This window comes from Danio rerio, chromosome 2 (genome assembly GCF_049306965.1).
Source record: "Danio rerio strain Tuebingen ecotype United States chromosome 2, GRCz12tu, whole genome shotgun sequence".
NCBI classification, from domain to species: domain Eukaryota; kingdom Metazoa; phylum Chordata; class Actinopteri; order Cypriniformes; family Danionidae; genus Danio; species Danio rerio.
In genome coordinates, this window is record NC_133177.1 from 44,750,001 (window position 1) to 44,772,554 (window position 22,554).

Sequence of the window (22,554 nt, forward strand, 5' to 3'; positions counted from 1 at the left end):
CATCAAAACACTGCTGAAATTATTTGTCCATATTGGTGCTATCTTGTGCACAGACAGGCAGAGAGCACACGTATAAAAAAGTGTAATGAAGAAAACACAAGAGACCTACCACCACCATGAATGGAGGAATCCAGGGGGCTCCCCTAGCGTAATGTTCTTCTCCCATCGGATCTACAACAGGCAGCGGAAGGGGAAAGAGGGAGAAAGAGAGACAGAGAGAGAGAAAGAGAGAGAGGTGTTGTAAGATTGTAGATAATGTGCAAAACATTTTCCTGTCAGAGGTTCCGCAGTCTGTTCCCTGACCCAATCCAGATCCCATACATCATCCCGCTTTCTCTATCACAGCATCACACTTGTTTGTCCTTCTACAACACCCCAGCAAAAATGCTACAGGATGAGAAAGTCTGCCTGGGAAGCCCATTTAAACAAGTTTAGAAGTCAAAATTCATTTTTAAGATTTAGAAGATTTTGCTGTGAATGATATGGACACACTGGGAAATATTTTGGCTAATAGAAGTTAGGATTTTTGACTAATACAACAGGATTAATGTCTGTGTAGTTATTATTACTCAATTATTATCACATTGTTTGTGTGTGTGTGCTGTTTTGGTGGTTTACAAGGACAGTTTTTGTATAATGACATGGGTATGACCTAGCAGTAATCCATTACAGTGGTTTACGAGAACATCACTGGTGTCGTTATAATTCAGAATGCTTAAAAATCATATTTAATCGGGTCTTTTCACATTTACATTTTACCACCGTTTTCCTGTGAAAAGCAGTAGGGGTGGGGTACGGCCATATAATTAGCCTTTTTACAGTATAAAATACATAACGCTTACAGAGAGTACATGTAAACCACCAATACCACCAAGAAAGTAAGGACCAATCCCAATTCTATTTTATTCAAGTTGCACTATTTAGGTATTTATCTTGTAATGTGGTAATATGCTCGTAACTGTACTGTGTATTTACATCATGGTCATATTCGTCTGAGTAAACACAAGAAAAAATTAACGGTAAAACAGACACTGTGAAAAGCTCATTCCCAGCCACTAGTTTTCTCTGACAGGATATTGGAGTGTAATCGAGTGACAGATGATAAAGTATGTTGTGGGACTACTATACCGGAAATATAGATAGCAAAATTTGGAGCTTTTTTTAAAGCATGAGTGTAAAACGCGAACATCTTTATGAATGTATTATGTAGTAAAATATTAGCTTTTTTGTTGTAAAAATTCTTAATAATGGCAAAAAAATCTGTGCATCTCCTGACTTAGGTATGCAGCCATGTTGCCGTTGTAGCTGGTGCATTCTGGGAAATTTTTGTACCCCTTGGTTTCTAGAGTGGTCCTGGAAAATCTCGGTTTCAAGGGCCGTCTAGCCCTTCCCATTAGCCCTATGCCTTTAAGCTAAAGACAATTAGGGCAGCTCTACCTCTTCGGAGGGGGAATGGCTAAAGCCTGGTTTATACTCCATGCGTCCGCTAGTTCGCTTGAGTGCACGTTCACGAATGTGATGTCATTGCTGTGTTTGCAGAGGTTCGCTTTGGGTGAACACAACATGATTTCAGTCGGCGGAGCACACAATATTTTTTTTTTTGAGTCGATCAAACAGTACACGGTGTGTTTCATTTGAGTTGAATATAAAAAACTTTGAAGAAATTATGTCTGAAAAAGGTACGCCTGTACAGATATCTTTATGATTCGTCTATGTGTGATCATAGGGAGAACCAGATGACCAATAATTCTTGGCTAGAAATTGAGACAGTGAAAAAGGAGGATGGTTTTAGTAAAAGTTTGGAAAAACCTGAGAAATAAGTTTGTTAAAACCAAGAAAGAAAAGCCATGTTAAAGCCAGCAAAAGTGGAGACCCAGGTGGTTTTAATAAACAATTGCAGAATATGTTTTTCCAACATTTATAGGTTTAACACTGATGTATATATTACAATTTTGAATTTAAAACAATTTAATAGTTACAAAACTAAAATCAATTAACAAATTATTTCTTTGATAACTAAAAAAGGAATTTTTTAACCTATCGGTTTACAATATACTGATATTAGATATTAGTGATAATGGTCACGGATGTTCGAACATTGTTGCCTTTTTAGCAGTAGAGGGAAAAACTAGCCAGACAGCAATGTGTGAATTGTTAATTGAGTTAAATAAAAAAGTCAGTATACAGTAAAACAGTATATATTTGCTCGCAGCTAGCTTTCTGCAACTCTCACATGGTTGCCCACTAAAGCCAAACAGGGCTGCGCCCGGTCAGTACCTGGATGGGAAACCAAATGGAAAAGCTAGGTTGCTGCTGGAAGTGGTGTTAGTGAGGCTAGCAGGCGGTGCTCAATCTGTGGCCAGTGTGGGTCCTAATGCCCCAGTATATTGAAGGAGACACTATACTGCTCAGTAAGCGCCATCTTTTAGATGAGACGTTAGAGGTCCTGACTCTCTGTGGTCGTTAAAAATCCGAGGATGTCCTTCAAAAAAGGAATAGGACTTTAACCCCTGCATACTAGCCGAATTTGCCCTAAGGCCTCTGTCCGTCATGGCCTCTTAACCATCCCCATATCATAATTGGCTTCATCACTCTGTCTCCTCTCTACCAATCAGCTGGTGTGTGGTGTGCCGTCTGGCACAATATAGCTGCCATTGCGTCATCCAGGTGGATGTGGAGATTCCCCCCATTGTGTAAAGCGCTTTGAGTGTCTATAAAAGCTCCAATATTCATTAAAATATATATATTTTTAAATAATAAAAATAGTTAGCTTAAAAAATCTTGAACGATATTAATTATAAGACGTAGTTCCGGAAACTTCCTATTTCTCTGTTTATCTGTCTGATTTTACGGATGGTTTCTTTTTACTGCCCCCTGTCATTTTAAAGAATATCACAACGGCAAACGCAACAAGTATAAAAGTCAGTTTCGTAAGGTGCATGCGCAGTCAGCGGAGGTCCGCGATGCGGCACCAGGCGCAAGTATAAATCAGTCTTAAGGTGTAAAATTGGGATTGGGCCTTGGTCATACTAGTTTAGAACAACAAGGGAAACAAAACGCAGGCAGGGTTTTCATTCTCATTCTTTCACAGCATGCAAAAAGTGTACAAACTAATTTACGACATGACTTGAAGGCAGTCATTGGCAGTCATTACTCAGCTTCATCCTAGTCAATCTACCAAAATGGAGACCTACAGCAGGCTTTAGCAATGCAGTGCCATGACCCACAAAATTAATCACGGCCACTGTTTTTTCTCCCTTCGTTCGAGCCTTGCGGGCTCACTTTCACTTGATAGTGTGGAAATGACCAGGGCGACTCTCATTAAGGCCATAATCTCAGTGTATTTAAGGAACGTTCCCCTTTGCAATAGGTGAGCGGAGGGACCTGAACTGACCGTGGAAAGTGTGAGGAAAGAATTAGCCTATTATAACAATTATATATGGATGATTACACAGGAAAATGTAGCAAGAGAGAGAGAGAAAAAACGACGATCTAAGAGGATAGAGGGGATAGGTTTGTTCACTGCAGCTGAAAGTGGATTACTGAAGCAGGTCTGAAGGTTAAGAACACATTATCAGTCAATTTCACCTCGTCGGGCTGCCAAACGGCACGATAAACATCTGACCAACTTGCGGTGCTTTCCAGAAGTGGTGTAGAAAGTCAGGAAAGTGATGCCGCAACGCAGCAGTGATGCCATCAAGTCAACAAGGAGAATAAAACAGCCTGAGGTAATGGCCGGATATGACTGTTCACAAACAAACAGCAACCAAAAGTCTGGTTGGTCAGTGTTATATAAACAATTGTTTTTAGAAAATTAATGGTGGGGAAATTCATAATTTTGCACACGGATGGTGCACATACCAGCTCATAGATACTGAGATAGCAGAAATATGAGGAAAGGTAAACAATTGAGTATAATTAAGAACAACTCCAATATTTTGAGAACAATATTTTGTGTGTATTGAAATTGAAGAAATTAAATGGACTCTTATGTACTCAATTAAATGTGGAGCAACAGAAATCTTTAAAAAAAAAATGTTACTGTGGCGTACAGACTCACAACATCCTGAGCCTTTCAAATGAAACAAGTGGATTCAATTTGGATTTACAGCATTACAGAAAAGAACAGGCTTGATAGGAAACATCCCTTGTGTCTCAGTTCACATAATATCCGTCCTACAATAAATAATGTTCGAAATTAGAATTAGTGTTTGTTAAAAAAAAGCAGGGTTCCACTTAATTCCTTAAGATACCTTAATTGTTTTACAAATTTAAGTGGATTGAACATAAAACAATTAAGTTATCCCCCCAAAAGAAAACCTTCAGTTTCAACTCATTATTAGTAGGAAGTTGTATGTTGAAACAAGCATTCCAAAGTTACCTGGGTGGCCTATTATTTCCTAAAGAAATTATTTTCTTGCTGTTGTTCAACCATAGTGGTTAAGTAGAGAGTTATAAAATAGTTTTGAAGTGGTAAGAGTGATCACCCAACCTGATGAAAAATATTTATTCAATGTTATTCCACCAAAACATTGTAAACCTTTATAAAGTTGTTTTAAAAAGATCTGTATGATCATCGTTTTGGACATTTGCTTTCAAATCCATTTCATGTCTCCACATAAAAGACCTTCGACTGGCAGACCAATGTGTTACTTTATTTTTCCCCAATTAAATGAAATTACATGTGCAGGATGAAGGTTTGTTTGTTAGTAGTCTGTCCCAAAGCTTAACTACTCAAAAGTACTTCCTCATCACGCAAAAGAACATGTTTTTAGTGCACAATGTGAGCAGACAACATAAGTGATGCAATATCATCACAATTTGGGAATAAAAATGTTTATGTAAAGCACTTCCAATAATCACTGTATAAGTAATGTGCTAAATAAATGTGCCTAATTTTTCTAATTATCCATTAAAAAAAATTTGAACCACAGTTGTAACAGTTTAATTGCGTTTTGCACATGTTTATGTGATAGTTATGTGTAGGTTTGGTTTAGACGAATAAGTATGCCCTTAAAAAATCCTTGTGCTTCATCCCACTCCATTTCGACCATGATGAAATGCCCTCACTAATACAGTAAAACAAATGTGGGAGTGTGTGCATCTGTGTTCAAATGAATGTCTTACCTCAGAAAGGAAAGTCTGTGCTGATTTCTGGGCCCCAACATGCAACAAGTACTCGTATACGTATAAAGCTAATCTGGAAGAGAAGAAGAGAAAAGCAGAGATTCAATTCACATGTCGCTAAAAAAATTGCAGATTATACTGTACATCGCAAATAACTCCAATATGCTCCAAACATGAGAAATGTTAAATAAGAATAATAAGAATCACCAAAATAACAATTGTGTTAATTCATCTCATTTGAAATAAGTAGTTTAAACAAGACAATTGTTTCATAAGCAAAAATGGTTTCATAAACATCAGCGTGCAGCCTTAGTAGGTGACTGATTATGAGGGCAGTTTGGTTGGTTTTATAACAGAGCTATTGCCTTTCAATGCCTAACTGTGCCGTCTCTCTTGTTTGGACGTTTTTCAAAAGTTTCAGAAGGAAAATCAGCAGCTAAAGACAGCTCGTAGGAGATCGCTGATTACACAAGTGCACATGCACACACACACAAAACACCCATCAACCGCAGCGGCCGCATGTCCGATCTCCACAGCCCGTTTGCTCCGTGAAAAGAACAGAAAGATCAGCCAAAGCAAGCATGGTTGGAGTTGTCACGGCAATCTGACGGCACCATCGCGGTTCTTGTGTTTTTGTCATTTTCTGTATCCATTATGTCTGTTGTTTAGCCGCTTGGGCTAGCAATTACCCAGCTCCCAGTGTACCGCAGGGCTGAAACTGTACCATCCCTCTGCTACTATGCTTTCCTTTTTCTCTTCCTTCAGCCATAAGAGAAAATAGCCCTACAAAGCTCTCCTGGTAAAATTACATCCATAGACAGGCACAATTTGGTCAAAACACGGTTTTTGCCTGGCTGATGCGCATTTGGGGTAAAAACATTTATTTCCACTATGGGTACGGCAATGATGGCATATACTAAAGAGTGGCTATTCTATGCTGGTTTGGGTCCAGATTTCATGTTTAAACATAAGGTTTGCTTATTTTACATAATATCAGACACTGCTTTTATGGGAATAGACAACGATGGGACATATCAGTCACAATAGATCATTTGAAAAAATTTGTTTGTGGTAGGGTCTTTTGTTTTGTATAATGAAAGTCAATGTCAAGGTCATTTTGGACCCGGTTCACTTTCATTTTATGGACAAAAACAGCTGAAAATATATTAAAAATAAGTTATATTGCATCAAAAAAAGAGACTACCTGTCTATGATGTAACAACGTATTTTGAATATGAACATGAGGACTGATTTATGACCTTTTTATGAATGGAAATTAGGGCTGAACAAAATATCGTTTCAGCATCGCTATTACAATGTAACCATTTACAATAGTCCCATCAAACAATGTATTACAATTTATTATTTGCATTTTTGAGGCAAGTGACTGTATGAGGATTTTAAAAACATTCAGGCATAATAATTTATACTATTTGTAACTTTAATAATGATACATTGAATTAGTTTTAGTATTATTATTTAATAGATGTACCTGAATACTGTTCAGACTCGGAAAATGATAAAACACAGTTTATTCCAACTGTACCCTTTTCTTTGTTGTATTTTATTTGTATTATGTACTTTTTGTACGCACCCCCCTAAAGTATCATGTCAATCAATCTAAAATGATACATTTTTTTCCAAATAAAGATATTAAGTCATCTAGTGTACTTGTATTCATATCACAATGTATATCGCAGAATAACAAAATATTGCGATGTTCGATTCTTCCAATATCGTGCAGCCATAATGGAAATAGTGAATGACTAAAAACATGACTGAGTGTACTCTATGTTTATGCCACACATTTGAGCAACACAGTGCAATATTTTGGAACGCAAACTTACCATTTAAGAAAATAAATCTCCTGGGTTATTATTGTGTAAAGGATTTTATTACAATAGGACTTTCATTCCAAGGTTATTATAGTTAGCGAAAACGAATAAAAAAACAAAAACTAAAATTTAAAATGATCTTCGTTTACTAAAATAAAAATAAAAGAGTTTTTTTTTAACTAGTACTAACTGAAACTAACCAAAATTATAGCAAAAAACGAACTGAATCATTTGAAACGATTCGCATCTCCAGAAAAATTAAGCACTTATCCAAAAACAACTGACTTTTTGCATGCTTGATACCCCCTCTGACTTGAAATAAAATAATATATATTGAGTTATTCAGTTATTAGAACAGTACACAGAGATCAGATTTGAGTAGCGGTGAACTGACAGTACTGCACATGCGTGATTTAGCAGAACCAAACACAAGAAGTACATGACAGCCTGCTGTGACTGAACTTAACTTGAACAACTGCAGTGCGGGTAAACAGAGGGCTTAAAAGAGAGGATCTGGCGAAACGTAAGTTTGTTTTAAAACAGAAAATTGTAATGGAATTTAAATAAGTGAATCATGTTTCAGTTGGGTTGCAAAATGTAACTGTTAAAAAAACTTTCAAATCATGGTGATGTTTTAACTGACTGAAAGTATAATTGCCAGCTACATATTTTGATTTGTTGAGTCCAAACTTGGTAAGATTTGATTCATACTAAAGATCCGAACTTATTTGTATATGTATATGTAACTTATCTGTATATGTCTCTGTGTATCTAACTTCAGAAGCAGCATTGCACACATATTGTACTTAAGGCTGCTATCTTGTGGGCTGCTGTATTTGAGTTTGATGATGAGTAAATGGTAGTGGTAGATGGTGTCAAAAAAATTACCCTATCCCTGGTTTAGATTTTATTATACAACATTAATTCTGATGATTTTGAATCTTCCACCAAACAAATATCCTTAATTACAAAAAACTAAAACTAACACTAAACTAAAACTAAACTAAGCAATTTCATAATATAAAAACTAAAAATAACACTAAATCTAAACTTATCATAACCTTGCATTAATCCTCTAAAGACAATCATGAAATCTGTGAGACCTCTGTAAGACGGTGTCTGTGTTTACACTTTTTTTATACTTAATTGTTCAAAATATAATAGCAATCATGTTTGGTTTGAACTGCTTGGTTCACATGAATTTGTATTTACGAATGTTTTGAAGAATCAGAGTTTTGGGTGAACAGATTTTGAATGGAACGACGACATGTATCACTCATGCTTCATTAAAAATAACTTGATAGTAAAATTAGGGATGGGCCGATTAATCAAATGAATCTCCAGTTTGAGCAGAATTTATTAGACACAGTCAAAGTACACTGACAAACCGCTAAAATTTCAAAATCAAAATGGATTTAATCATACGATAATGACATCGAGATAACCATTCTATGATATTGACAGTTGTTGGTGTTGATTCTTAGTGAATTTTGGCTCTGTGTAGTGTAGTGTAGTTAACGATACAAAGAAAAGTACCACATAAAATAAAGGTTTTTACTCGCTTCATGATTTCAGAAAAATGCTTTAGTAAAGATGCTGTAGTCACTGTTATTAGTAACACATAGTAAATGACAGCAGTTAAATTTTCTATTTATAATGCAATGCTATGGGGATTCCCTGGGTTGCTTCTTCATTGGTGTTAGGAGTTTCTGCACAAAAGCTCTCATTGGAGTTCTGAGAAACTCCAGTGAACACACGACAGTGATTTCCTATCAAGATGGGTGTAAAAAAACTAATAAAATACTACAAAAACAGCATTGATCTAATGGAGTCTTCCCTCGAATTTGCAGCGGGCAGACGTGTGTATTTGTGTGGGAGCGGGAAGCATTCCCAGGCATCATCGAGGAGGTGAATGAGTCAGTGGAAGTAGGCACCCAGGGAGGCAGGCTCATAAATAGCAGAGGAGAGCTCCCTCTGATCAGCCAGTCAATGACTGTGATAAAGTTGGATATGAAAGACAGGGAGGAGATCCAGCGCTCCATCACAGTACAAACACTGATGCGCTGACGCGGGAGACTGACTGGAATGACAATGCCTCCCCCCGAGAGATGTGGTGGATGGGGAGTCAACGACCACCATAAAACTACGGTTGAGAGGTTCAGACAAAGTCTATCTTATTGGCACAAAGAATCCTCTCAATTGGAAAGTCAGCTGTGTCTATTTGTAAAGTATAAAACTTAAAGGGATAGTAGACTCAAAAATGAAAATTCTGCCATCATTTACTCACAATTTATTGTTCAATACCTAGTTGAGTTCCTGTCTTCTGTTGAACTGGCACCCATTGATTTCCATATTAATTTATTTTCCTAGTATGGAAGTCGATGGATGCCAGGAACCAGCATTATTTGATTTCAAAATATCTTGCTATTTTGTTTAATAGAAGAAAGAAACTAAAGTTGCTTTCACACTTGGTTCAATTGCCTTGACCAAACCCAAGTTTGACTGTCCCCCCTTGCCATCTCCTCAACTGGTTTGTGTTCACACTAAGGGTAGGGCGATGTCGACCAATTTGGCATCGAACAATGTGTAATGTGAAACATCACGATGAACGATGACATCGTCATCCTGTGAAAAGCCGGGGGGGGGGGGTTCACAATAACCAGGAGATTATCACTCGTTTGCTGGCATTATGAGTCCCGCAAATGCATACAGACTCCCGGAACTTCCGGTAGACTTGAGATGTCAGAATATCACGTTTAACAACTATAGCAAGATGCGACCCAGCGGTACATCTTTGAAAAACTGTCCGACGTGCACTGCTCTCTGTCTCTGAAGCTCAGAGGAGCGCATGACAGTGTGTGTGTGTGTGTGTGTGTGGCTCTGCACCACTTGTGTCACGTGATGTGCGTTTTCAGGAGACGGAGGGCTGTTTAAAAATGCTAGGTAAAACACGATGTGAAAGTGGCTCATTGCCATTCTAAAATGCTATTTTTAACACTAAGACGTATTAGTGCAAACGGGGTCTGAGTGTGTATTTTTCGTGAGCGGGTTTGGTTGGCTCAGCATCGTGTTGTCTGTTGGCCATCGCCGATGGACGATGACATCGTCTATCAGTACACACTGTTGTTTTTCCTTCTGGACCATGGTATGCTTGCATCATTGAGCTGCTGTTGTGTACAGCTGTTGCTAGGTAATGGCCAAAATGGAAAGACGTACGCACATCGCGATTGTTCTGCTTTTACTGAATCCTTAATTTTGGACATTCAGAAAGTGACCTGGGTCTATTTGCAGCAAAAATATTATAAATGTTCACAACATACATCACACGATGTCTCCTGAAGCTTTTTTTGGAGGAGACAGGGAGACGTTATCACTGTGCTTGCACTGGGTCACTTCCACTTGTCACCAAGGTACAGTAGGTTATAGGCAGACACACACACATGAATGAATAGTATGAAAATGAAAGTTTGTTGTACTGTTGGCGGTTAACTTTCATTATTTATTACGATTGCAATCATACCAAAACTGAACCGGACCAGGATATGCGCGAACCATACGCCAGACCCCCTCTTTCAGGCAGACTCGGGTACGTTTCATGGTTGCGCACCTGGGTTCGGTAGACGTCAAGGAACCCGAGTGCAGACCGAAAGTACTAGTGTGAAAGCACCCTAAGGGTGTACTCAATTGTCTCCCTTTCCCCCTCAGCCTGCACTTACACTGTATATTACCTAGCCAGAGCACGCTTGCGTCATCAATAATGCGGCTGTTCAGTCAGAGAGGTGCTCTCACTCAGTGCAATGGAGATTGCTTTAGTTATATTGTTTTGTATTATTTTAAGTCGTTTGGGATGCAGTGACATACAAAGTCAAAGTTATTGTGCTGTACATATTAGGAGGTTTGCTTAAGGTGCAGCTGACATGCAGTGAGGGATTTGCATCTTTAATAAACTATGACAGTTCATGTTCATTGAAAAGTAGGAATGATTAATAAATCTATTATAACAGTCCCTTAAAAGTGACGCCGCATCTTCAGTTTCTTGCTAAGGTGCGCTTTCCATTCACACTACAAGTGTACCATGCCAAATCCCAACCAAACCGAGCTCTGGCACACCTCTTCCAAACGGGCCAGGGCCAGCCAACTGAACTGTGCCCGTGCGCGATTCGGAGGACTCACACTTGTGAAACGAACATATAATGCAATATGGCAAACATATAATAACAAGTTTTGTTTCAAAACATCATTCTGTTTTCTGTTTGCTTTAAAAGTATGTACAAGCACTGAAAAAAAATTATTAATGGGATTTACCACATTTTTATGGTAAGTGGTTGCAAACTATTTATATAGGTAACCTACAAATTTAGTAAATTCAATATGTTTTTCAGCATATGCAGGAAGCCCTAAATGTTTATATATAGCTTACAATGTAACAAAAGTCCAGAAAATCCAGAAATCCTAGTCAGAAAGTCAGTACTAGGCTATAGAAACTAGGAAACAAAAGCAATATCAAATGGCTTCAAAGTGAAATTGGCCCTTAATTCGTTTTACGAATCATAGCATAATTATTTACCAAACTAAAGCCATTTTAATGAACATCGCTATACAATTTAAAGCCTTGCCTGCATCTGAACGGCACCCATGACACTTGTTCAAGCTTTGCTGAAGATCTTAGTCAGGAAAATGCCAACGTTAATTTTACATAAATGAAAACAAGACTGTTAGGTAGAGTCTGTTCGGATGTACAGCCCGTTCATGAGCATCACATTCACAACCTTTTTTTTTTTTTTTGATCACTGAACATTTTCTAAACAAGGTGCAAAACAGTTCTCACAAGCAAGTTCTCACAACATCCCATAATGAGCACGTGTTAGGTCAGCTGACACAGAGTAAGTGTGCTTTTGTGGCAGCTTGAATGCAAACACATGAGTGTTTACACTGTGAATGAAATCCAATCAAATGCATTTTCTCTGGAAGGGGTAAAAGTGGGGAAAAAACAACAAACCTTTTACACCTGTTTACAGCTGTATTTAGTCTCCACTTGAGATCTAATTCACAAAACTGCATCTTAAGTTGTAAACAAGGTCTTAAAGAAAAAAAAGACAGTCAAAAGTATCTTTGCATAAAGAAATTCAGTAGGGCTGCACAATACACTACCTGACAAAAGTCTTGTCGCCTATCCAAGTTTTAGGAACAACAAATCATAACTTGACTTCTAGTTGATCATTTGGTATCAGAAGTGGCTTATGTAAAAGGCAAAGGTCTCTAGGTTACACTTATTTTACCAAAATAAAATATGATCATGCCCTTGATTTTTAAATATTTAATTAGGACAGCAATGTCTGACTTAGCTTAGACATTAGGTAAATAATGTACTTTATAGAATATAAAGTCATGGTGCAGTGCAAACAGAATTAATATTGTGTATGACTCCCATGAGCTTGGAGGACTGCATCCATACATCTCTGCAATGATTCAAATAACTTATTAATAAAATCATCTGGAATGGCAAAGAAAGAATTCATGCAGGACTCCCAGAGTTCATCAAGATTCTTTGGATTCATCAATGCCTCCTCCTTCATCTTACCCCTGTCATGCTCCATAATATTCAATGGTGACTGGGCTGGCCAATCCTGGAGCACCTTGACCTTCTTTGCTTTCAGGAACTTTGATGTAGAGCAGGGATGTCAAACTCAATTCCTGGAGGGCCAAGCCCTGCACAGTTTAGTTCCAACCCTAAATAACACACCTGATCACACTAATTGAGTACTTCAGGCCTGTTTGAAACCTACAGGTAAGTGTGTTGGAGCAGGGTTGGAACTAAACTGTGCAGGGCTGCGGCCCTCCAGGAATTGAGTTTGACATCCCTGATGTAGAGGCTGAAGTATGTGAAGGAGCGCTATCCTGCTGAAGAATTTCCCCTCTCCTGAGGTTTATAATGTAATGGGCAGCACAAACGTCTTGATACCTCAGGCTGTTGATGTTGCCATCCACTCTGCAGATCTCTCGTACGCCCCATACTAAATGTAACCTCAAACCATGATTTTTCCTTCACCAAACTTGACTGATGTCTCTGAGAATCTTCCATGTGGATTCCAGTAGGTCTTCTGCAGTATTTGTGATGATTGGGATGCAGCTCAACAGATGATTCATCAGAAAAATCTACCTTCTGCCAGTTTTCCAAATGATTAACTAGAAGTCAAGTTAGTATTTGTATAACATTCAAAAAGTACAGTTATCGCAATATTAGTATAATATGCAATATTTGTTTATCTAAGTTTGACCAATCAGATAGGGCCTTACAATTTTTATCCCCACCTCCCCATAAGTTGATTTTCTGCTATTGGCTGAAGTGGCCCAAAGGTGAACCCAGAGCTGAAAATAAATACTAATAGCGGGATTCAAGTCAAAAGAAAATCAGCCAATCAGAGTTAGTATTTCTGCTGTGGTTTTCACTCTTTAGTGTTTTAAAGACTACATGTTTGCATTTTGACATTTTGCATTATTTGTCAGAATAAAAATTAATTCTATGTGAAAAATATATATTTTACCTGTGTATTGTAATATCACTATATAAACTTACCATGACTTAAAAACATAGCTAATAAATATAGTATTTTTCTAGAGAAATTATATATTGTAGGAACTATTATTGCAGTATTTAACAAATTTTTTTTATATTTTTCCAGTATCGTGCAGTCCTACTATCTAGATATTCATTGTTTACCAAATAAACTCATCATTAGTGGCAAAACCCTGAAACATTGTATATATGACGACAAAATTAAAAACAGTAGAATTGATCAGGGCCAATTTAATCAAGACAACTGTTTCACTTTCTAATTAGCAAGTCATTTAGCTCACTACCTGTTTTAACTTAATCAAGAGTTTAGGAACGCCGCTGGAGTTAGACCTCTGGACATCTTGTGGCTGCCATCTGCTTAAGTAAGAGAGAGCGTGAGATGATCTGGATCAAACTCTGGATTCCCATGAGTGGGCTGATAAAAATTTCATAGCAGGGAGGCCCATGTGATCTGGGTGTAGTGAGGAAAATGTGTGCTTTGGTACAGGGTACCAGCACCTGGCCCTGATGAATTATTGAACAGCGTTCATTCAATTGCGCCTTCAAGAAGCACCTTGTGTTGAGTTGTCAGGACCACTGAGTGCGAGAGCCAGGAATGAGACCTCTGGATTTAGAAGGTCTCGTTTGGAAGCTCAAGCACTTAAAAATATCATGGAGGGATGGAAGCTGATGGGACGAGACCTTGAGGTCGGAGAAGAAGTGTCTGGCCTGGCTGAGAGAGCAGACAGTACAAGCAATGCTGGGATACAGCCAAAATAAATTAGATCAAGCTCATTAAACAAGTTAATCACAGGAAATTGAGCCAACTTTAAAAAGTACATCTTAAACAACAACTGAACTATGTAAATATTGACAAGTGGACCAAGAATACGAAAAAATAATAGGTTGTGCTAGGGCTGGGCGATAAAATCGGTAGCGATATTTATTGTCTGAACACCATGGTCAATATCGATTAAAAAAATTGGTATGAATGCTATAGTTTTATTAAAATGTTGCTGCTGAGCTTGCACCTTATGGCTGATTTATACTTCTGCGTCAAGTGCACACGTATGCTCTGGCGTAGCCTATGCGCAGAAGCATAGACCTCGCCGTGGATGCACACCACTCAATAAAATATAACTGCACGTCGCAACAACGCGTATTGTAAGCTCTGTGATTGGTCGGCTTGGTAGCGCTGACAAGTGTGGGCGGGACCGAGAGCCGCACAAATCCATTGTAGCGAGTGTTTACAAGTGTAGAGTGCTGTAAAGGTGCTCGAGATGGAAACTGTTGCTTTGCGTTGATCTTATTATTAAAATTGTTGCACATCAAAATGAGCAAGTTTGAGCTACATCTACATTTACATTTTACATTTACATTTAGTCATTTAGCAGACGCTTTCATCCAAAGCGACTTACAAATGAGGACAAGGAAGCAATTTACACAACCAAGAGCAACAATGAATAAGTGCTATAGGCAAGTGCTATAGGCAAGTTTCAGGTCTTAATCTACATTAAGATAGCGTTCAGAAAAAACAAAACACCAGCGAAGAAACTCGATACAGAGAATACGGTTCTCTCAAGGTTTTTTTTCTTCACTCCTATCAGGTGAAGTTTTTTTCCCTCTCCGTTGTCGCCACTGGCTCGCATAGTTCAGAATTGGTAGAACTATGCATCGATGAATTTGCTCTTCAGTGTTTGAACTCTCAGTAATGATTTTAAATCACACTGAACTGAGCTAAACTGAACTGAACTGAACTTATACACTAAAAACTGAACTACACTGTTCCAGTTACTATGACCATTTATGTGAAGTTGCTTTGACACAATCTACATTGTAAAAGCGCTATACAAATGAAGCTGAATTGAATTGTTTCTGAAATGTTATTGCAGAGCTACACAAACAGCGTGCAGAAGTATAAATGCACTGCAATGCACAAGACATGCGTTGTGGGTCACGCCGATCGCTCGACGCAGCAGTATAACCAGGCTTTGAAAGCAATGCCAATAAGCTTAGGGTGTAAGTTCATTATTTCCAATGGAGGTGCATTTTCCAGGTACATCTAGTTAAAAACATCGGAACTAACCAATCTGCTTCACACTTTATATGAAATATACACTTTTCAGTAATAACGGCAGACTAATTACCTGAAACAAACATAGCACACACATACACTGCAGAGCTTTTTACATTTCTCCATATCATATGTCTGTTTGTCATCCTCTGAGAAAACGTTGATGGTCACCTAGTTAGAAGACGCCAGGAGAAATCGTATAGAAAATAGTGAAGGAAACCACGTGCTCGCACTAGTCACTTTAGATCAGAATAACAACACATGTGAAAATGAGTGTCGTATAGCAGCAGTGAGGAGATTGTAAATAAAAAACGATGTCGCCAAAATGGCTTTTTGGTTTCTTGTCTTGTGCATCCCAGCCACTAGCACCCCATCTGAAAGATTTTTGAGCATAGGGGGTAATATAGTCATTCAACTTCACAATTGTGATGTTCAGCATGTACTTAAATATTGATGGCTGGTTCCTTTACTTGAAAGCTCAGATTTGAAATGATAATTTGTGTTGCTTACAGACTTTGAGGTTTACTGTATTAATATAATTGACATCTTACAGATGTTGATCTTCCTTTACCATTGAACACACTTTGTAACATTTTATTCATCACGTTTAAGAGTCTCTTTAACACTTATGTTTATTTTACTATAAAGAGATCAGATATTTTGTTTAAACTATGACTAATAAAAATATTTGCCTGGGTAATGTTTGTAAATTAAAACAGTAAGTGGTCAAATAACAAAAAATCGTAATATTTCTAAATGTATTGTAAAAATATTCAATGATTATCGATATCGAATTATATAAAACATGATATTGTGATATTTTTTGCAATATCAACCAGCCCAAGGTTATGCTCAGGAAGTTAGAATTTAGCATCAAAAAGCTGATTCTGTAATCCTGTAGCAGGTTTCTATCACATTTTCTGTAAAAGCAAATAAAAAATGTGTACAAGCAATATCAATACAATAAAGCTGGATCGCGTTGTTGTGAATGGTTTTCAGAACATTGCAATATGATTGCTTTTAAGTGGTTACTATGGACTCATTAAATGAAAAAGTCAAAAGTTTCAAAGACTATTTAAAAAATGACATATTTTGGGATCATTTAAATTTTTTTTTTTTTTTTGCGCACAAAAGTCTGTGCTCTTGTGTTTTTGAACACTAATGATTAAAATATCTACTGTGCCATTTTTAGTATGAATAATGCAAGTAGTGATGAGTGACAAAATAATCTTTTAAAGTTCATATACTAGACGAGTATACGATTCTATAAGTGCATCATTCGGGACACAACTACACAAGTCCGAGTATAAATAAATGATGACAGAAGATCCTCTAGTGACCGAACATCATGCCTTTACATTTACAGCCTGGAAACTGCATATCTGATGCCTATACTGAACACTAAATGGCAAACACAGCTCCAATGACAGGAAAAACATGTACGCCCGAACATTCTGTCTATTTCAGGGCTGCATTTTTTGACATTATGTCTTGCTTTTGCTTTGTTCAGACGTCTTTGGTCCATGTTATGTTTATATTTCATTGGAACTGCACCAGAGTTCATTCAAGAGTCTTAGACCCGCAGGATACATTCAAATCACTGAAGAATGCAGCGAGCATGCGCATGAAGTCTTTCTTCAGTGCACCGAGTACAGACATAAACACGAGATGTTAATAAATTCACGTATATGTAAACTATCTGATGCATGTTAATGAGGTCCACTAGTCGTCTAGTTGATACAGCATTACCAGGTTGTTTAACTAGTGCTAATAAACTTAGCAGCACCTGCAGGGCAAACTGTAGTCTGCCATTATGCCATTGTTGTTCATTCATTCATTTATTTTCCTTCAGCTTAGTCCCTTATTTATCAGAGGTTGCCACAGTGGAATGTACCACCAATTATTCCAGCATATGTTTTACGCAGTGGATGCCCTTCCAGCAGCAACACAGTACTGGGAAACAACCATTCAATAGCAATCACACACGCACTCAAACACTAAGGCCAACTTTGTTTACCATATTAACCTAAAGCACTTGGATTGTGGGGGAAGCCGGAAGAGCCAGAGGAAACCCACACAAACACGGGGAGAAAAATAAACTCCACACAGAAATGCCAACTGACCCAGGTGAGACTTGAACCAGCAACCTTCTTGCTGTTAGCAACAGTGCTAACCATTAAGGCCATTGTTTTTTGTGGTATGTGTGGGGTTCTTCCTTCTTCAGGTAACGCAGAACAGTGATATGATAATTACCAAAAAGTTGCATTTTGCCTATCCACACAGCACACGCCGGGCAGAAGTTTTAGATTTTCCCCACTCTGTAACCTGTTTGTTTCAGGGCACTGACATCTGATGTCATGTAGACAAAAGGCCAAAATAATATTAAACTTTTGAGAAATTTTGAGAACAAAAGCACTTAGGTGGGAGGCCGATATAATGCTTGTATGCCCCCATCTGGTCAGTCAAATTTGGATAAATAACCAACGCCAGGGCTATTCAATTGGTGGCCTGCAGGGCCAATTTGTTCCTGCCCTACAATTAGTGTGACCAAAACATCAAAAATAAATTTAGTTTAGTCCAGGGGCCAACCCTGTTCCTGGAGAGCCACCTTCCTGCAGATTTCAGTTGCAACTTATATCAAACACACCTGCCTGTAATTATCACGTGGTGTTCAGGTCCTAATTAATTGGTTCAGGTGTGTTTGATATGGGTAGCAACTGAAATCTGCAGGAAGGTGGCTCTCCAGGAACAGGGTTGGCCACCCCTGGTTTAGTCAAAAAACGGGCGCTTTAGTTAGGAAGTGACGTGTGTCTGTTCAATAAAGCACGAGCTGCAGTTGAAGGCTGAGCACAGTGTTAGTCACCTGGTGCGAGCAGCTGAAAAAATTTGGATACTTAAGCTGAAAGGCTTCTCAATGCCATGTTTCTGTAGCATGGAACAAAACTGCTGCAACTAAACAAACGTATGCCACCTGTGCACTAGTTTAAAGTTCAGAGCTTATAGTAGCGAAACACTCACATATTGTGTTTTTTCCGTGCTCAAGTTCGTTATTTCCAGTATTAGAACATATGTCAATATCCGTGTGCAAGCAGAGCGATGCGTTCATGCCTTCCAGACGCACCAAGTAGAAAACATCTCACGCCATAGCTGTAAGAGTTGTTCATGGCTTTCAGTGCAATGTAAACTAAAGATATGTTTTTTTTGTGCAATTTCACATGTTTTTTTTTTTTATAGTGCATTGGTTTCTGCATCCAATTGGCTGTAGACCGTTGTCAATCAATGTACAGTACAGTACAGTACAGAATGCGTTCAGCTTGGCAAATTAACATAAATCTTCCATCACAGTGTGAGTTTCAACAAGGATGCTAAATAGGTTATAATTGTCCGCAGCAAAACCATTGTAAAGGGGTAACACATCTGATGTGCTGTGCCACGCAGCTCAATACAATCATAGGTTTCTATCAGGGTACGGATACCAGCACTGCAAGTCGGTGGCTGTCTGCGGTGCCCTGACTAAGGGCAACGTTGATATTTCTGCCACGCCACAGAGCGCCATCTGAATAATTTCCTTATAAATAACATCCGTATGTGTGTGTCCGGTGTGTGTTACTTCCAACTGTCATGTGCGTGGCACATCCAGTGTCTGACCCCCTTGAGGATGGAGTCTGCTTTGGCTTTGTGGATCAGTGACTGCAGGAAAAAGAACATTACGCTGGATGCACAAAAGCTAAAAAGCTTTATAACCCTTTTTCCTAAAAGCGATGAATGTTTGCACCTGACAACAGGTTTTGATCTTTGGTTTCATTCTTTAAAACTGGACTTAGTTTTCTAAAAACGTTTAAACTTTGAGAGCGTTTAAACGACAGAGAAAGGTGTTAAAAAGTTAATGGCTGTTTGAGAAAAGTTTACAAAGAGTGTAGTGAGAGGTAAATCATCTATAATAATTGTAAAAATTAAGCTGTTTACTTTGCGGTTTTTGCTAATTGTGGGTTATTTTTAAAACGTAACTCCTGCGATAAATGAGGAACCACTGTATTGCATATACAATTATCACAATAACAATAGTTTTTCATCGTATTGTGCAATCCTAGTGCACACCAAAGTTTGGATGGCAGCGTTCGCAAGAAATGAACAGAACAATCACAGCAGAAAATTCTTCTAAATCTCTCTTAAATGGATAGTTCACCAAAAAAGAAAGTTCGGTCATTCTTTACACCTGATTCACATGGGGCGTCAGCGTCAAGGCTTCCCATTCATTTTGAATGAGTGATGTCAAGCATTGCCGAACTGAATTGTGAATCCATCGCACTGCAGAAGTTAGGAGTTTCTCAACTTTTCAAGTGCCAAAGGAAGCGTCAGCCAATCAAATCACAAGCTTTTTTTTGCACAGGCCTATCTGAGGGGTTAATGATACCACTTGATGATCAACAGGAAAACCACCACAACAGCCGCTCTTTATACGCAGAGTATGCAGGTTGCGTAGGGCACCAACTCCGGAAGAGGGCACTATCTCGGTTACTCAAAAAAAAACTATTAATATTTATTTAGTAATATTAACAAAAACTGAGAGTAAATATTTTTTAAATATGCACAAAATATATATATTTATCTGATGCACTTTTACAGCAGTTAAATTTAGTAGATGTTTTCATTCCGAACATTTGCCCAGAGTGTATTGATGAGTTGTTAAAATTTCAAACCATTTCCCCAAAATATGTGTCCAAATAAGATCTGTCACCAAAAATCAATCTGTTAGCTCGAACACAGAGAAAGTTATGGCCAAATTAAGACTCAAATTCACCCCAGAGTGGATGAAAACATGCCCAACAGTACATATGGGTTATAAAACTCACAAAAGCTTACAAGCACTTGAGAAAAGGCATGGGACGATAACCGTGTTCAAGGTATACCACGGTTTGGAAAAGTCAAGGTTTTAAAACTGTCAAAACTTTCTTTAATACTGTTCCTAAGGTATGAGTATGATTTTTTTTTATTTACATTTTTTTTTAGGATCTCCTGCACAAAAGATCTCCAAAGTCCAAAAAAATCTGTGCTTTTGAAACGAATGAAGACAGCAAAAATCCATAATTCATTTAAATTATTTAGTCTGACAATTATTTTGTTTTTTACCCAGACAAAATAATATAATTTAAAATATATATTTTATTTAATATATTTTAAAAATAATATATTTTAAGAGCAGTAATCTCCATACCGTGATACCGTGAAACCGTGATATTTATATCTAAGATTATCATACCATCAGAATCTTATACCGGCCCATGCCTACTTGAGAGTGAGAAAATAGTGAGTAAATTTTCATTTTTGTGTGAACTATCCCATTAATTAAAAACCTCTTCGCTCAAAAAGCCACACAGTTTAGGCTATCATTCCAATTTGTAGCATAAAATGAGTGAGAAAGTTAATTTTATATTTCATACTTGCAAAAAAATCCATCTAAAAAGCACAAGCAATAGCAACATCACTTGCCTTAGCAGGTACCGCTAATAAAAAAAAATAGTTTATGTTTAAACACACCATTCAAACATTATCTGTCTTTACAAGCCAGTCTGCCTCCTATTCAAATGACTGAGAGCAGGTGTTAATGTATGCAAACCTGATCAGCAAAATCTAAATGGTGTGCCTTCTCCAGAGGAGCAAGGGACATATAAAGAGGCACATTATGGAGATGTGGAGGGGGGGTAGGAGAGACCTTGTCGCTGACTGGGGCCTCTGGAGCCTGCGGCATACCGTCTTAAAGTTCAGCCTTCCTGTTCAAAAGCCCCCGAAAAGAGGTCTGCTGGAGGGAAAGCCCAGGGGGACGACCCACGAGTCTCTCAGCCCCCTTCCCCCTCGCTTTTTTCCAAGAGCCCCAGTCTCCCTCTGGGAAAAAAAAGCCTTGCCAATCAGAGGTGTTCAGAAGAGCTATCTCCAGTCACAGAGTATAGGTGGGTTTGTTTTGAGGTGAGCAAGGTAAAAAGAGCTGATGTTACGGTACTGCTGGAATAGGGAACATAAGGTCTTACTGCAGAATAGCCTCACCATGACTCCTGTAGCGCTGTGGGGAGTCTCGCGCACACTGGGAACATTAAACACAGGTCAGATTGCTTGGCCTACAATATAATGCCAGGTGCGAAAAACTATTTTCATAGTCCCCATTTCCCCTTCGTCTTGGAGAACGAAAGGGAGGGACAGTGCTGTGCAGCTGAATGATTAAGTGTAATCTGGATATGTAATCAGATAATTGTACCTGTAATTAGATTATATTGCATTTTAAATACTCAAAATGTATTCATTCATTCGTTTTCCTACAGCATAGTCCCTTATTTATCAGAGGTCGCCACAGTGGAATGAACCACCAACTATTCCAGCATTATTTTTACGCAGCGGATACCCTTCCAGCCACAAGCCACTCCTGGGAAACACCTATACTCAATCATTCACATACACACTCATACACTATGGGCAATTTAGTTTGATCAAAATTTATTTCCATTTTTTTTATTATTCAAACTTTGTAATGTAATATGTCATGTGTATTTTTATATAGCGCATTTATTGTGTATGGCCATACACCCAAAGCACTTTACAATCATGAGGGGGGTCTCTCCACACCACCACCACTGTGCAGCATCCACTTGGATGATGCGACGGCAGCCACAGGACAACGGCGCCAGTGCGCTCACCACACACCAGCTATTGGTGGAGTGGAGAGACAGTGATCGAGCCAATTCGGTGGAAGGGGATGATTGGGAGGCCATGATCGTAAGGGCCGATAAAGGGACTTTGGCCAGGACACCGAGGTTACACCCCTGCTCTTACACGAGAAGTACCATGGGATTTTTAATGACCGCAGAGAGTCAGGACCTCGGTTTAACGTCTCATCCGAAAGACGGCGCCCACTGACAGTGTAGTGTCCCCTTCACTTTAACTGGGGCATTAGGACTCCTGCTGGCCACACT

At 38.4% G+C, this 22,554-nt stretch overlaps 1 protein-coding gene across 2 annotated transcripts in view; it reads right to left on the reverse strand.

The window, feature by feature from the left end:
• The window catches only part of zgc:110158, a 148,587-nt gene that overhangs the window by 120,241 nt on the left and 5,792 nt on the right, over nucleotides 1-22,554 (reverse strand). For both annotated transcript variants that reach the window (NM_001020567.2, NM_001362582.1), the window contains 2 exon segments: nucleotides 110-171; nucleotides 5,128-5,200. In NM_001020567.2, the coding sequence (NP_001018403.1) occupies nucleotides 110-171; nucleotides 5,128-5,200 (135 nt within the window).